The 16,975-nt window shown below is 44.7% G+C and overlaps 1 protein-coding gene across 2 annotated transcripts in view; it reads right to left on the bottom strand.

Annotated features, from left to right (window-relative positions):
* Positions 1-16,975, bottom strand: part of CUL4A (cullin 4A) — a 44,967-nt gene that overhangs the window by 6,134 nt on the left and 21,858 nt on the right. For both annotated transcript variants that reach the window (XM_036831716.1, XM_036831717.1), the window contains 6 exons: positions 13,951-14,143; positions 12,532-12,636; positions 12,125-12,235; positions 11,957-12,042; positions 11,267-11,374; positions 1,515-1,628 (listed from right to left, as the gene is read on the bottom strand). In XM_036831716.1, the coding sequence (XP_036687611.1) occupies positions 1,515-1,628; positions 11,267-11,374; positions 11,957-12,042; positions 12,125-12,235; positions 12,532-12,636; positions 13,951-14,143 (717 nt within the window). The remainder of the gene's footprint in view (positions 1-1,514; positions 1,629-11,266; positions 11,375-11,956; positions 12,043-12,124; positions 12,236-12,531; positions 12,637-13,950; positions 14,144-16,975) is intronic.

Below are 16,975 nucleotides of genomic sequence, written 5' to 3'. Positions count from 1 at the left end.
GCATTTTCTTGGCAATGAAGTATTTTTAAATTAAGGTATATAATGGCTTCTCAGACGTAGCACTGTCACACACTCAAAGCCATGTGACCCGCCTTATTGCGATACTCCCTCCACTGCGGCAGCTGACATGGGCCCCACCTCCTATCACCCAGCTCCTGCCACGGACACTCGCCACGTGGTCACTGTGGGGAGGGGCACCCCGTGCAAGCGCTTGCTCTGGGCCCAGCCGGGAGTGTGGACAGTAAGGGGACCGTGGGATTTAACTCTCACAACACCTTAAAGAACCGTATGTGAGGACTTCCCTGGTGGCGCAGTGGTTAAGAGTCTGCCTGCCAATGCAGAGGACACAGGTTCGAGCCCTGGTCCGGGAAGATCCCAGATGCCACGGAGCAACTAAGCCCGTGCACCGCAACTACTGAGCCTGCGCTCTAGAGCCCGCAAGCCACAACTACTGAACCAATGAGCCACAACTACTGAAGCCCGCGCGCCTAGAGCCCATGCTCCGCAACAAGAGAAGCCACCGCGATGAGAAGCCCGCACACCGCAACGAAGAGCAGCCCCCGCTCGCCGCAACTAGAGAAAGCCCGCGCGCAGCAACGAAGACCCAACGCAGCCAAAAATGAAACAAATAAATCAATTTATTAAAAAAAAAAAGAAAAAACAAGAACTATATGTAGTGTGTGTGGTTTTGTGTATATGACCCTGTACAATAACACACAATGAAATATGTACAGATAATTTATGTGTAATTGTATATATATGTATATATAATTTATATGAAAACGCATAGTTAACGTAGTACAATTGCAAAACAGTAATTCTGTAATTTTTTGGCTCAGTATACATAATTGAATTTTGTTTACAAAATGGAAGTTAAGTTCGAATATGGGCTGTTTTGTGACATGCTTCTTTCATTTATCAATACATGGTATGCATTTTCCCTTCCTAAATTATCACTTTTAATAACAGCACTGAAACGAATATTCTTACTCATTAATCTGTGAGAATGTTTTATTAAGCTGAATTCCCAGAGTTGGAACTACTCGCAACAAAGCCCGTGGTCTCCGGTTCTGAGACGCAGCACCACACTGCCCTCTGCAGAGCTCACGGCTCCTTCCAGCAGTGGGCGAGGCTGCCGTTCTTTTCGTTTTAGCCTCTATCAGTTTCCTAGTCAAAGAGTGGCGCTTTATTGTTTTTAACCTGTAACCCTTCGACTGGCAGAGAAGTGGACACGTTCTCATGGATAGCGATGTTTCAGTCTCACTTTTATGAACTGCCTCTTCACAGCCTTAGCTCTATTTTTAATTAGGTAAATGCTTTTCTATTCTAATTAATTTTTATTGATTAGAATAGTAATCTTTCGACTGTTTCATTTTATTGACCTTTGAAAAGCCAATGTTGAGTTATACTGAATAACGGCTTCCTTTCTTTGCTACCAAAGTTCAATCACAATCAAAAAACATTCTAATAACACACTTAAGAAAAATAAAAAGTGGAGGAGACACAGGACTTACCTCTTTAAACTCTGCTTTCAACACGGCGTGACCCAGTGTAGTTTGCCACTGAAGCTTTCGACCGCTGTGCTTTCCAAGATAAAACGTCTTGAATACTTCCTGAAGTTTAATCATCTGTCAAGCCAAGAAAACACAAATTTAATTATGCTGAACACCTTTAACCTGAAGAACCACATACTGTGCAGTGTTCACGGCTGAATGAAAAGTCAGTTCTGTGTTTTGACAGCTGCCGCCACCTGCTCGGGCCCTGAGGCTGCCGCGATTTCAATGGTACTTTCGGGGAGGGCTCCTGACACCGTCCAGCCTCCGCTGGGTGTGCGGCCGGGACCTCCCTCCTGAGCCCCCGCGGCTTTCATCAGGCTTCACCTGGTGAGACGACCCCTCTCAACAGCTTCCCTCTGCAGCCTCCCCCTGCCCCCGGGCGCCCGAGACCCTCATCACGAGGATCCCTGTCTCCAGCTGGCGACCACGCCTTCTGGGTCCTTTTGGGTTTGTCTTCTCGCCCTGGAGCCCCAGGGCCCGCACTCCACTCGGCCCCGGCAGTGTCACCAGCCGAGGCCCTGTTCCTAGGAGAGGACTCAGTTCTCCCCTGGGCCCGGTCCTCCCCACTTCATGGCGCGCACCTCCTCATCCCAGCCCTCTGCCAGGTCCGGAGCTGCTCCGCCAGCACTGTCACCATGTCACCAGCCCTCTGGACGGGGTGCTAAGGGAGCGGGACCTGGGCTGCGTCTGCGCTACTGCAAAGCAGGTGCCGAGGGATGAGGGCCTGGGCCCTCTGTCGGGAAGGCCTGCCAGGCTTGCGGCTGCCTGGCAACTCCTCTTCATGTTTCCAAACTCAGCTCCTAGTCACCCCATGGACCCATGACCCATCTTCAATACATCAAGTCCCAGGCATGATGTCACTGCATTTCTAAGTATTTCAGAACACAGCTAACAGACAAGGGCTCTTCTAGAAAACGGGTCTACTGTACCATCTCACACCTAAAAAAAAGTCAACAGTGTGATAAAGCTTCCAATGCAGACCTCTCCTAAAATTATTTCCTGGAGATTAATTCCCAGGAGTGGAAATAATAATAATGATCACAATAAGGTAGCAGCAGCTAACATGGGTGCTTACTAGCTAGTTACCATTCTAGGCTCAACAAAGATCAAAGACCTAAATGTAAGAGTTAAAACTATAAAGCTCTTAGAAGAAAGCATAGGCACAAATTTTCATGACCTTGGATTTGGCAATAGTTTTTTAGATACGACCAAAAGTACAAGTAACAACAGGAAAAAATAGATTAAGTGGACTTCATCAAAATTAAAAACTTTTATGCAGAGGGCACTATCAAGAAAAAGACAACTCACAGAAGATATTTGCAAATCACATGTCTGATAAGGATCTAATGTCTGGAACACAGAAAGAACTCTCACTACTTAACAGACAGAAAACACAATTAAAAAATGAGCAAAGGACTTGAATAGACAATTCTTCAAAGAAGGTCTACAAATAGCCAATAAGCACATGAAAAGATGCTCAACATCATCAGTCAACAGGCAAAAGTAAGTCTAACCAAAATGAGATACTGATTCATACCCACTAAGATGGCTGTCATAAAAAATGAAAAATAATAAACGTTGGTGAGGAGGTGTGGAAATTGGAACCCCTGTGAGTTGCTGATGGGAACATAAAATGGCGTAGGTGCTATGAAAAATGGTGGTAGTTCGTCAAAAAGTTGAACAATTCTCACACGAGCCAGCGATTCTACTCCTAGGGACAGACCCCAGGAGGCCGACACCGGGTGATCAAACACGGCACGCTCACGTTCACAACAGCACCTTTCACGACAGTCAGAAGGCGGAAACAGCCCACGTGCCCATCGATGGATGGATAAACGAATGTGGTCCAGGTACCCGATGGAGCGTTGTTCAGCCTTAAATAGGCATGAAGATGCCACACGCGACCGCATGGATGAACCCTGAGGACATGATGCTTAGTGAGAGAAGCCCAACCCAGAAGGCCACACAATGTACGATCTCATTTATAGCAAACGTCCAGAACAAGCAGATCAGTGGTTGCCTAGGTCTGGGGCAGGGCGGGGTGTGTGTGTGTGTGTGTGTGTGTGTGTGTGTGTGTGTGTGTGTGTGTGTGTGTGTGTGTGTGTGTGTGTGTGTGTGTGTGTGTGTGTGTGTGTGTGTGTGTGTGTGTGTGTGTGTGTGTGTGTGTGTGGTGTGTGTAGTTGGGGGCGGATGGAGGGATGGGAGGGACTGCATACTGGGTCAGGGCTTCTGTTTGGGATGATGAAAAAGTTCTGAACTTTCCATAACTTAATGCCACTGAGCTGTACACAAAACTGTAGGTGTATTTTACCAAGTACGAGTATTTGGTTAGCCCCAAACACCTTTTGCTAGAAGACCAAGGCTCTCAAGAGTGCAGGGGTACGTGTTGAAGCACAGGAGCTAGAAGAGCCCCCGCAAGCCGAAGGCGGGGTAATCTCAGCATCAAATAGGTAAGAATCCAGGAGTGCACACTGACAGAGACAGAGGAAAAATAAGTAAATTCGTGGGGCAGCGGGGAAGGCTCGTGCTTGGAAGAGGACGCCGACTTCTCAACAGAGAGAAACAGGAGGTGGGACGGGATCACTGCTTGTAAGGCGAGCATGGACCCGGGCAAGTGAGTCTGACGGGGATGAAGAGGTTCACATCGTCCTCGGATTCTCCCCGCAAGTCACCTGATAACTACAAACCGGCTGCCACCTTAACCAGGTGAGCACAGGCATCGTCATCACCAGGGGCAAAGGAACAGCGTGCGGCCCTGGCCCAGGGACGGAGAAGCCTGTGGCGGGACCCGCACGGCCGGCGTCTAACCCACCAGCAAGCCGGGAGCCTGCGAGAGCCGCCTGCAGTTCCAAAAGGGCTGCGTCGTGAGGGCGAAGGACGGGGGTGCTGCCGCCCCCGCTGAAGGGGGCTGCCGACACGGTCGCGGGCGACGTGGGGGCCTGGGCTGGGCCTGGCAACCAGAGAAAGCGCCACGCAGGACGCGGCTGGGACACTGACAAAATCGGAATATGGCGACGTGCAGGATGGGGGGTGGCACATCCACGTCAACTCTCTGCACTTGACAGTGTCCTCCGGCTCTACGCCCAGGAAAGCCCCACTAACGTACTGTGGTTAAAGGACACGATGCAACCTACTCTCAAACGGACCAGGAAACAACGCACATTATGGGGAGTGTGATGGGCACACCTGGTGGCGCTAGGGAGTGGGGGATGGTACTGGGAACTCTGAACCGTTCTTGCAAATTCCTCTAAGCCTGAATTGTTTGGGTTTTTTTTTTTGAATTTTTGAATTTTATTTTATTTATTTTTATACAGCAGGTTCTTATTAGTTATCCATTTTATACACATCAGTGTATACATGTCAATCCCAATCTCCCAGTTCATCACACCCCCCCGCAACCCCCCGCCACTTTCCCCTCTTGGTGTCCATACGTTTGTTCTCTACATCTGTGTCTATTTCTGCCCTGCAAACTGGGTTCATCTGTACCATTTTTCTAGGTTCCACATATATGCGTTAACATACAATATTTGTTTTTCTCTTTCTGACTTACTTCACTCTGCATGACACTCTCTAGAGCCATCCACGTCTCTACAAATGACCCAATTTCGTTCCTTTTTATGGCTGAGTAATATTCCATTGTATACATGTACCGCATCTTATTTATCCATTCGTCTGTCGATGGGCATTTAGGTTGCTTCCACGCCATGGCTATTGTAAATAGTGCTGCAATGAACACTAGGGTGCATGTGTCTTTTTGAATTATGGTTTTCTCTGGGTATATGCCCAGTAGTGGGATTGCTGGCTCAAATGTTAGGTCTATTTTTATTTTTTTAAGGAACCTCCATACTGTTCTCCATAGTGACTGTATCAATTTACATTCCCACCAACAGTGCAAGAGGGTTCCCTTTTCTCCACACCCTCTCCAGCATTTGTTGTTTGTTGATTTTCTGATGATGCCCATTCTAACCGGTGTGAGGTGATACCTCATTGTAGTTTTGATTTGCATTTCTCTAATAATTAGTGATGTTGAGAAGCTTTTCATGTGCTTCTTGGCCATCTGTATGCCTTCTTTGGAGAAATGTCTATTTAGGTCTTCTGCCCATTTTTTGATTGGGTTGTTTGTTTTTTTAATATTGAGCTGCATGAGCTGTTTATATATTTTGGAGATTAATCCTTTGTCCGTTGATTCGTTTGCAAATATTTTCTCCCATTCTGAGGGTTGTCTTTTCGTCTTGTTTGTAGTTTCCTTTGCTTTGCAAAAGCTTTTAAGTTTCATTAGGTCCCATTTGTTTATTTTTGTTTTTATTTCCATTATGCTAGGAGGTGGATCAAAAAAGATCTTGCTGTGATTTATGTCAAAGAGTGTTCTTCCTATGTTTTCTTGTAAGAGTTCTCTAGTGCCCGGTCTTACATTTAGGTCTCTAATCCATTTTGAGTTTACTTTTGTGTATGGTGTTAGGGAGTGTTCTAATTTCATTCTTTCACATGTAGCTGTCCCCTTTTCCCAGCACCACTTATTGAAGAGACTGTCTTTTCTCCATTGTATATCCTTGCCTCCTTTTGTCATAGATTAGTTGACCATAGGTGCGTGGGTTTACCTCTGGGCTTTCTATCCTGTTCCATTGATCTATATCTCTGTTCTTGTGCCAGCGCCATATTGTCTTGATTACTGTAACTTTGTAGTAGAGTCTGAAGTCAGGGAGTCTGATTCCTCCAGCTCCATTTTTTTCCCTCAAGATTGCTTTGGCTATTTGGGGTCTTTTGGGTCTCCATACAAATTTTAAGATTTTTTGTCCTAGTTCTATAAAAAAATGCCACTGGTAATTTGTTAGGGATTGCACTGAATCTGTAGATTGCTTTGGGTAGTACAGTCATTTTCACAATATTGATTCTTTCAATCCAAGAACATGGCATATCTCTCCATCTGTTTGTGTTGTCTTTGATTTCTTTCATCAGTGTCAGTTTTCTGAGTACAGGTCTTTTATCTCCTTAGGTAGGTTTATTCCTAGGTATTTTATTCTTTTTGTTGCAATGGTGAATGGGATTGTTTCCTTAATTTCTCTTTCTGATCTTTCGTTGTTAGTGTATAGGAATGCAAGAGATTTCTGTGCATTAATTTTGTATCCTGCAACCTTCCCAAATTCACTGATTAGCTCTAGTAGTTTTCTGGTGGCATCTTTAGGATTCTCTATGTATAGTATCACGTCATCTGCAAACAGTGACAGTTTTACTTCTTCTTTTCCAACTTGTATGCCTTTTCTTTTTCTTCTCTGATTGCCGTGGCTACGACTTCCAAAACTATGTTGAATAATAGTGGCAACAGTGGACATCCTTGTCTTGTTCCTGATCTTAGAGGAAATGCTTTCAGTTTTTCACCATTGAGAATGATGTTGGCTGTGGGTTTGTCGTATTTGGCCTTTATTATGTTGAGGTAGGTTCCCTCTATGCCCACTTCCTGGAGAGTGTTTGTCATAAATGGGTGTTGAATTTTGTCAAAAGCTTTTTCTGCATCTATTGAGATGATCATATGGTATTTATTCTTCAATTTGTTAATATGGTGTATCACTTGATTGATTTGCGTATATTGAAGAATCCTTGCATCCCTGGGATAAATCCCACTTGATCGTGGTGTATGATCCTTTTAACGTGTTGTTGGATTCTGTTTGCTAGTATTTTGTTGAGGATTTTTGCATGTATATTCATCAGTGATACTGGTCTGTAATTTTCTCTTTTTGTAGCATCTTTGTCTGGTTTGGTATCAGGGTGATGGGGGCCTCATAGAATGAGTTTGGGAGTGTTCCTTCCTCTGCAATTTTTTGGAAGAGTTTGAGAAGGATGGGTGTTAGCTCTTCTCTAAATGTTTGACAGAATTCACCTGTGAAGCCATCTGGTCCTGGACTTTTGTTTGTTGGGAGATTTTTAATCAGTTTCAATTTCATTACTTGTGATTGGTCTGTTTATATTTTCTATTTCTTCCTGGTTCAGTCTTGGAAGGTTATACCTTTCTAAGACTTTGTCCATTTCTTCCAGGTTGTCCATTTTATTGGCACAGAGCTGCTTGCAGTAGTCTCTCATGATGTTTTATATTTCTGCGGTGTTTGTTTTAACTTCTTTTTAATTTCTAATTGTACTGATTTGAGTCCTCCCCCTCTTTTTCTTTTTTGTTTTTATTTTATTTATTTTTGGCTGCATTGGGTCTCCGTTGCTGCACACGGGCTTTTTCTAGTTGCGGCGAGCGGGGGCTACCCTTTGTTGCGGTGCGCGTGCTTCTCATTGCGGTGGCTTCTCTCTTTGCGGAGCATGGGCTCTAGGCGCGCGGGCTTCAATAGTTGTGGCACGCGGGCTCTAGAGCACAGGCTCAGTAGTTGTGGTGTACGGGCTTAGCTGCTCCATGGCATGTGGGATCTTCCCGGACCAGGACTCGAACCCATGACCCCGGCACTGGCAGGCGGATTCTTAACCATTGCAACACCAGGGGAGTCCCGTTCCCTCTTTTTCTTGATGAGTCTGGCTAATGGTTTATCAATTTGGTTTATCTTCTCAGAGAACCAGCTTTTAGTTTTACTGATCTTTGCTATTGTTTTCTTTATTTCTATTCCATTTCTTTCTGCTCTGATCTTTCTGATTTCTTTCCTTCTGCTAACTTCGGGGTTTTTTGGTTCTTCTTTCTCTAGTTCCTTTAGGTGTAAGGTTAGATTGTTTGAGATTTTTCTTGTTTCTTGAGGTAGGCTTGTATTCCTATAAACTTCCCTATTAGAACTGCTTTTGTTGCATCCCATAGGTTTTGGATCAGTGTGTTTTCGTTGTCATTTGTCTCTAGGTAATTTCTGATTTCCTCTTTGATTTCTTCAGTGATCTCTTGGTTATTTAGTAACGTATTGTTTAGCCTCCATGTGTTTGTGTTTTTTACGTTTTTTCCCCTGTAATTGATTTCTAATCTCAGAGCATTGTGGTCGGAAAACATGCTTGATATGATTTTGATTTTCTTAAATTTACCAAAGATTGATTTATGATCCAAGATGTGATCTATCCTGGAGAATGACCCATGTACACTTAAGAAAGTGTAATCTGCTGTTTTTGGATGGAATGTCCTATAAATATCAACTAAATCTATCTGGTCTATTGTGTCATTTAAAGCTTGTGTTTCCTTAGTAATTTTCTGTCTGGATGATCTGTCCATTTGTGTAGGTGAGGTGTTAAAGTCCCCCACTATTATCGTGTTACTGTCGATTTCCTCTTTTACAGTTGTTAGCAGTTGCCTTACGTATTGAGGTGCTCCTATGTTGGGTGCATATATATTTGTAATTGTTATATCTTCTTCTTGGATTGATCCCTTGATCATTATGTAGTGACCTTCCTTGTCTCTTGTAACATTCTTTATTTTAAAGTCTATTTTATCTGATATGAGTATAGCTACTCCAGCTTTCTTTTGATTTCCATTTGCATGGAATATCTTTCTCCATCCCCTCACTTTCAATCTGTATGTGTCTCTAGGTCTGAAGTAGGTCTCTTGTAGACAGCATATATATGGGTCTTGTTTTCGTATGCATTCAGCAAGCCTGTGTTTTTTGGTTGGAGCATTTAATCCATTCACGTTCAAGGTAATTATTGATCTGTATGTTCCTATGACCATTTTCTTAATTGTTATGGGTTTGTCTTTGTAGGTCTTTTTCTTCTTGTGTTTCCCACTTAGAGAAGTTCCTTTAGCATTTGTTGTAGAGCTGGTTTGGTGGTGCTGAATTCTCTTAGCTTTTGCTTGTCTGTGAAACTTTTGATTTCTCCATCGAATCTGAATGAGATCCTTGCCAGGTAGAGTAATCTTGGTTGTAGGTTCTTCCCTTTCATCACTTTAAGTATATCATGCCACTCCCTTCTGGCTTGTAGAGTTTCCGCTGAGAAATCAGCTGTTGACCTTATGGGAGTTCCCTTGTATGTTATTTGTCGTTTTTCCCTTGTTGCTTTCAGTAATTTTTCTCTGTCTTTAATTTTTGTCAATTTGATTACTATGTGTCTCGGCGTGTTTCTCCTTGGGTTTATCCTGACTGGGACTCTCTGTGCTTCCTGGACTTGGATGGCTATTTCCTTTCCCATGTCAGGGAAGTTTTCGACTATAATCTCTTCAAATATCTTCTCCGGTCCTTTCTCTCTTTCTTCTCATTCTGGGACCTCTATAATGCGAATGTTGCCCCAGAGGTCTCTTAGGCTGTCTTCATTTCTTTTCGTTCTTTTTTATTTTGATCCGTGGCAGTGAATTCCACCATTCTGTCTTCCAGGTCACTTATCCGTTCTTCTGCCTCAGTTATTCTGCTATTGATTCCTTCTAGTGTAGTTTTCATTTCAGTTATTGTATTGTTCATCTCTGTTTGTTTGTTCTTTAATTCTTCTAGGTCTTTGTTAAACATTTCTTTCATCTTCTCGATCTTTGCCTCCACTCTTTTTCCAAGGTCCTGGATCATCTTCACTATCATTATTCTGAATTCCTTTTCTGGAAGGTTGCCTACCTCCACTTCATTTAGTTGTTTTTCTGGGGTTTTATCTTGTTCCTTCTGCTGGTACAAAGTCCTCTGCCTTTTCATTTTGTCTACCTTTCTGTGAATGTGGTCTTCCTTCCACAGGCTGCAAAACTGTAGTTCTTCTTGCTTCTGCTGTCTGCCCTCTGGTGCATGAGGCTCTCTCAGCCTGAACTATTTTGATACAACAACTGAACACACCTGCAGCACCATGAGCAGGGCACGCCCGGGGGGAGGAGGTAAGGGGTGTCTTCTGGCGAAGGTGACTGGGGAGACGAGTGTCTCCCAGATGGTGGGGGGGCATGGCGGTTTTCTGCAGAAGAGGTTCCACTGGGAGGGTCACACCTGGGCCCGGGAGCACAAGAGAACCGGGTGCATGTGGGGTGCCTCAGAGTCTTCCCATCGGGTGGAGAGGTTCAGGGAGGGAGGGCCGAGCCCACGGCCGTGGAGGTCCCGTGGGGCAAGCGGACACATAGGCTGGAGGCTGAGTGGGGTATGTGCGCAAGGGGAAGGAAGCTGAGGGGGCTTCCAGAGAACATCCGCATTCGGGACCGATGGGAAGGGAAAAAAGAGAAGAAAACCACGAAGGCAACTGACTAGTGGGGTCAGAAACAGAAGAACAGCTAAAGAAAGATACTGTCTTGGAAACGGGAAGAAGGGCTCCAAGAGGCAGCGCTCTGCCCCGGCTCCCAGGGTCCAGGGCTCCATGCCCGGCTCTCTTCCTGGAGGCCTGGCACCAGCCAGCCAGCGCCCCGACCAGCGGCCCGGGTGCTGCTTCCTTCTCTGCACACTCTGTGCCCGAGCCCAGGGTTCTCTCCAGTACCCGCACGTCCCCGGAGAACCAGAGTGACGGCCGACACACGCACCGTCGCCTGCCCCTCACGGGACCCTGGCGCTGTCTACAACGGGCGGGAGGGGCAGCCAGACGAGGAGGCCCGAGGCTCCGCACGCAGGGGCTTTTTAAACAGCGCCTGGGCCAGCGCCTTCTTGACGGGCGGCCGTGGACATGGAGACGAAAAGCGTCCGCTGCAAACACTGTTTAGACAGGGACGACTGGGGTTTTGACCGAGTGCGTGATTTAAACACTCCCTGAAAGAGAGCACACCTGTGCTGGCATGGGTGCTGCAAGGGTGAGGTCCGTGGGGCTCTGGAGCACCAGTATATGAATAACAAAGGGCGTTCGGGCTTTAAAACGCTTACCTCTGGAGTTAGATGTACTTCCATGGGGATGTACGTCGGCCAGTATCCCATCGTAAGTATGTTCACTGTCAGGTCTATAGAGCCCGGGTCACTTTGATTCTGCATATACTAAAAACAAAGAAAATCGGGACAGAATGATTACTTTAGAATATCACCAAAAGGAATTAATTCATTAAAAAGTAAATGGTGTCATTTTCAAAGTACAGTTTACCTTGTGTTTTCATTTATTTTAGTCCCTGGAACATATTTCACCGAAACCACACACTCTGTTCTAAAGTCACTAGAAATGTTTTCTCCTCTTTAGTCTTGTATCAAATAAGGATCGTTAAACTCATTTAAGTCAAATTTTTAGTGTGCAATTTTAGGGATTATTTTCCCTTTTTCTTTTTTTGGCTGTACTGCACAGCTTGCGGGATCTTAGTTCCCCAACCAGGGACTGAACCTGGGTCCTTGGCAGTGAAAGAGTGGAGTCTTAACCACTGGACTGCCAGGGAATTCCCAGGGATTATTTTTTTTTTCCATTTTGAATTTAAGCTTTTTGAATATGTGAAACGTTAACGGTGTAATTTTTAAGGACGAGGATTGTACATAATTCACATACTTATGTACATGATTTACATAATCACTTCTCACAGTTTAAAATAGGATACTTTTTAAAAAGCTGTTTTACTCGACAAGAACACCACTCGCCTGCTTGAAATGAACCATGATGTCCTTCGAGAGCTCCATGTCCTTGAACATGCCTTCCAGCTTGCTGGTGAAAGCGGCCCCGCACTCTGGACACAAACGGGCTGCAGGTGAGCATCCTGGGAGGACACCCATCGGGCACCGAGCCCCACCCCCGCCCCACGCGCTCACCATGCTTCAGCTTCGACAGCATAGACTTTTCAGCATCAACGGAGGCACTTTTTCCAACGAGGAGTCTTTTTGCCAAATCTTTCTTATAAAATGCTTCAAAGACATCTTTACCTATTTACGAGCAAGTGAGAACAACGTAAGTCATTAGATAGCTACCATGCAAACGTTCACCTCGACAGCTGAAACGGCCAGCGGGGCGTCCACCCTGACACAAGCCAGCTCTACCCACTGAATCCCCACAAACACCTCACTCAGTCCGTGGCAGCCGTCACCCTAGTCCCTGTGGTAACAGGGAAGCGGACACATTCCCGTTTTTCTCAACAGAAGACGGGGCCTGACTACAGACGCTCTGCGGACACCGCGTCCTCTGTGCCCGGCAGTGAGGAGATGCCGCGAGCCCCGCTCACCGTGAATGAACCGGAATAGGATCATGATCTTGTCCAGGATCCTCTCCAGCTCCTCATCCGTTGCTTCCTTATTACCTGCTCTCAATTTTGAATCAACGTGCTTTGCTGTAAGAGGTTAAATTATTTGAAAAATAAGCATTCATTATGTAATACATATTCTAAATAGATGAAGGAAGATCTTTAATTTCTCCACGCAAAAACTAAACAGTAACACTCTGGAACCTTTCCAAAATGATGTTATTATGAGACAAAAAGGCAAACACCTGATTTTCTAAGATCTGTACTTTCAGGGCACCAAGAACAAACACTTTGATCCCATGCTGGGGCTCATGACACATGAGTGCTCCAGAAATTGCAGTACCCTGTCTTCAAGATGTGGTGTGCTACATCCGGGTGAGACTTTCTCAAGAGAAAGAACTTTTCTCAGGGCTGACAATGCAGGGACAGAGCAGTTCTGCTTGGGCTTCTTGTTTCTAAGATACACGAACCAACCATGACCTGGCTTAAGGAAGGCAGAACCCACGCTCCCAAGAGTCCGAACCCATCTTTAGAGAAACCGCAATCCATAAAGTGGTTCAAAGGCCAAATTAAATTGCCTTTAAATGTCTCCTCTTGTTGCTTTTTTCCTCTTATCATTCTTTATTATGAAATATTCTGAACATGCACAGAAGCAGTCACTTGCCCAGTGAACCCCACGTTCCCACCACATTTTCAACAACCCTCAACAGCCCAAGTCTGCGTCACACCTTCCCTGCCCTTTGCCTCCTGTCAATTTAAAAAAAAAAAAAATTTACTCGCTAATGAAATTGTGAATCCTAAAATATTTTGATGTTATCATGAAATAATCATATAAAGTGATAATTTAAAAACTGTTTCATCTTAAAATATGCTATCTCCTGAGATGTCATTCAATTCTACCGTACTTGAATACTGACTGGAAGATACAAAGATAGTGACTAAACAGCATCTCCAGTTAAGTATTATCTAGAGACTGACAGTTCTCCTCATGACCTCATAACGTTCATATGTAACAAACCTCAACCCAACTTCTGAGTAGAAATCACTGGCTTGTAGTCAACATAGAGAATCAAGGCTCATCCTTACAAAAACAACTCTGGAGCTGTGAGTAGTGCAAACTAGGATAAATCTTTATGTCCCTTCCTCTCTTATGGTGTCAAGCTCCATTTCCTTACGAAATCACAACTACATTCACCCTTATGAAAGTACCACGCACTTACATATGTATTTAATATATCTATAAGCACACACCTGTGTATGTGGTTTTTTGAAAAGGTGTGTCCTGTTAAGGCATGTTCCCTGCCCTCCCCATAAGGAAGTTGAACTTTTGGGGAAAAAATCTACTTGAGATTTGCTTTATTTTCCCGTGTTAAGAAAAGGTATAGGAGTATGTGTTTCTACCGATCAGCTCTGCAGGTTTGTTTGGCCTCTTGTTGATGAACGATTCGAAGGACTCCTTCATCAGATTGATGAACTTCTCGTTCCGCTGGAAGCACACTTCTACCACGTGGTCCACTCGGTCCTTGAAATCCAGCAGGTCCTGCACCATGTCTTTATCTTTTTCAGGATTGATAACGATCGTTGTCCCAAAAGTCTGCGAAAACAAACCCCAAGTCATCAACAGCTTTCTGATACAACACAATTTTTCTCCTGCTATCCAACAATCATGACAGTTTTATATAAATTAATCACTCCTGGTATAAAACACTAAATAATATCAAAAGTTTCACAAATTTAGTCCTTCTAAAAATTAAGTGGATATGCCACTAATGCTTTAGGGTTACAATTCTGCTTCTGGAAGAATTTATCAATTACTGGGGAAATGTCTGTTGCTTTCTTAAGAACTTTTACTTATAAATTCCTCAAATAGAAAGTAACCCCCTTAACCTGATACACCTATTTGGACTTCCTGACTATAGTTTTCTTTCCCTTTCACTTCTAACCGTGGGTGGTTTAGAGCCTGGTTTTTAGCCTGTATTTTTAATTTAAAGATGCTATTTAAACATTACTAAAAGTCTGTGCGTGACAACAACAGTTCGCTATTTGATGAAAAACTACCAGCTGAAGAGACGCTGAACACAACCGTGGTTCAATGTAAGACACGTCTTCACAGGACACACACACACAGTTACACGTCAAAGGTGCCCGTGGAGGCTGATCGCTGGTGAAAAGGTACAAATGACGTGGCATAAAGACCTTCTGGAGAGGGACAGGGCATGACCAGCAGGGGCGGGAGGGACTCACTCTTCACTCTGTACCCTTTCATACTGACAGGATGTTAAAATAACATACATAAGACCACGACACGTGAGGGTCAGCTTTATTTTGTGAGGAAACAACCGTGCTGTCACAGCGTAACTGCTTATCATTAGTGGACCCTCGGAACTGTGTTCACACACTGACTTTCCCTGCCAAGAATGGACACTGCAAAGGTGAACTCCCGTGTTCAGCACCTGCTCCTGTTCTCTCAGGACTACTGGTCGGCAAAACCCTAAATCTCCACTGGCCTTTCTTAACATAAAGCTCCAGTGCTGACCCAGCGTGAGTCACTTATGCCTTTCAGCTCAATGCAACCGCACAAAAGCCTGGGGGCATGTGTGCGTGCATGCGCGTGTGCGTGTGTCCAAGCTGGCCACACGCAGACCAACATGCAACTTCAGGCCTGATTATTTCCTTTATCTTTTTCCTCAGCTGAAGTTTCCCCGTGACAGTCACAGATTCGCGTGCGGCACAAACAGCGACGACGTCCGCGCACACTAAGCCTCGTCTCCCCGACGGTGCCCTGGGGGAAGCTACGGAGCAGCGCCCCAGCCAGGACACTGGCCGTGACACAGCCCGCCCGGCCCACCCCGACGGGTCGCCGTGTTCGCCTGCAGCTCCCTGTGCGTGCGTCACCTGGGCAGGCATCACCTGTGTGTGTCATCTACGCCCACGGCCAAGAGGCCAAGCAGCCAGCACCACAAGGATCTCTCCTGTTGCCTTTTGATAACCATACACGCGTGCACATGCATGCATACACACGCAGAAACCCGCAAGTACATGCTTACGTAATAAGTCCTGAATATCTAGGAAACAAAGTAGCATACACACCCACCTGACATACCACAACGTGTGAGAGTTCCCACTGAGCAAAGGCACGAGATCACGTTTATGCAGTAGATTCACAAAAACAACTTTTGAAAATCTTGATTGTAGAACTCAGCTAGCATTGGGTTGGCCAAAAGGTTCGTTCAGTTTTTTCTGCAAGATGGCTCTAGTAGCGCTTAGTTGTCTTTAACTTCATTCAAAACAATTTTGTTAGATTGTATTGTGACAGCTGTCATATCAGCGTGCATTTAAAAAAAGACTTATCAAAATCGGTGAATCTCTGTGTAGCCATTTTAATACTGAAGATGGAAGAAAAAACAACATTCTCGGCATATTATGCTTTATTATTTCAAGAAAGGTAAAAACGCAACTGAAGCACAAAAAAAGATTTGTGCAGTATATGGAGAAGGTGCTGTGACTGATCGAACCTGTCGAAAGTGGTTTGCGAAGTTCTGTGCTGGAGCTTTCTCGCCGGACGACGCCCCACAGTCGAGCAGACCAGTTCAAGTTGAGAGCGACCCAGTCGAGACATGAACTGAGAACAGTCAACGTTATACCACGGGGTAGACAGCCAACATACTCAAAATATTCAAATCCAGCGCTGAAAATCATTTGCACCAGCTTGGTTATGTGAATCGCTTTGATGTTTGGGTTTCACGTTAAGTTAAGTGAAAAAAACCTACTTGACGGTATTTCCGCATATAATTCTCTACTTAAACGTTCCGTTTTTAAAACAAATTGTGACGGGCGATGAAAAGTGGATACTGTACAGTAATGAGTGGATACTGTACAGTAAAGAGATGGTGGGGCAAGTGAAATGGACCACCACCAACCACACCAAAGGCCAGTCTTCATCCAAAAAAGGTGATGTTGTATATATGGTGGGATTGGGAGGGAGTCCTCTATTATGAGCTCCTTCCAGAAAACCAAACGATTAATTCCAACAAGTACTGCTCCCAATGAGACCAACTGAAAGCAGCACTCGATGAAAAGCGTCTGGAATTACTCAACAGAAAACACGTAATCTTCCATCAGGATGACGCAAGACCATATGTTTCTATGATGACCAGGCAAAAACTGTTACAGCTTGGCTGGGAAGTTCTGATTCATCCACCGTATCACCAGACATTGCACCTTCAGATTTCCATTTATTTGTCTTTACAAAATTCTCTTAATGAAAAAAAATGCAATTCCCTGGAAGACAGTGAAAGGCACCTGAACAGTTCTTTGCTCAAAAAGGTAAAAAGTTTTGGGATGACGGAATTATGAAGTTGCTTGAAAAATGGCAGAAGGTAGTGGAACAAAACAGTGAATAAGCTGTTCAATACAGTTCTTGGTG

This window comes from Balaenoptera musculus, chromosome 18 (genome assembly GCF_009873245.2).
Source record: "Balaenoptera musculus isolate JJ_BM4_2016_0621 chromosome 18, mBalMus1.pri.v3, whole genome shotgun sequence".
NCBI classification, from domain to species: Eukaryota; Metazoa; Chordata; class Mammalia; order Artiodactyla; family Balaenopteridae; genus Balaenoptera; species Balaenoptera musculus.
The sequence above is the reverse complement of the archived record's forward strand: the minus strand, read 5'-3'. Positions and strand labels throughout refer to the sequence as shown.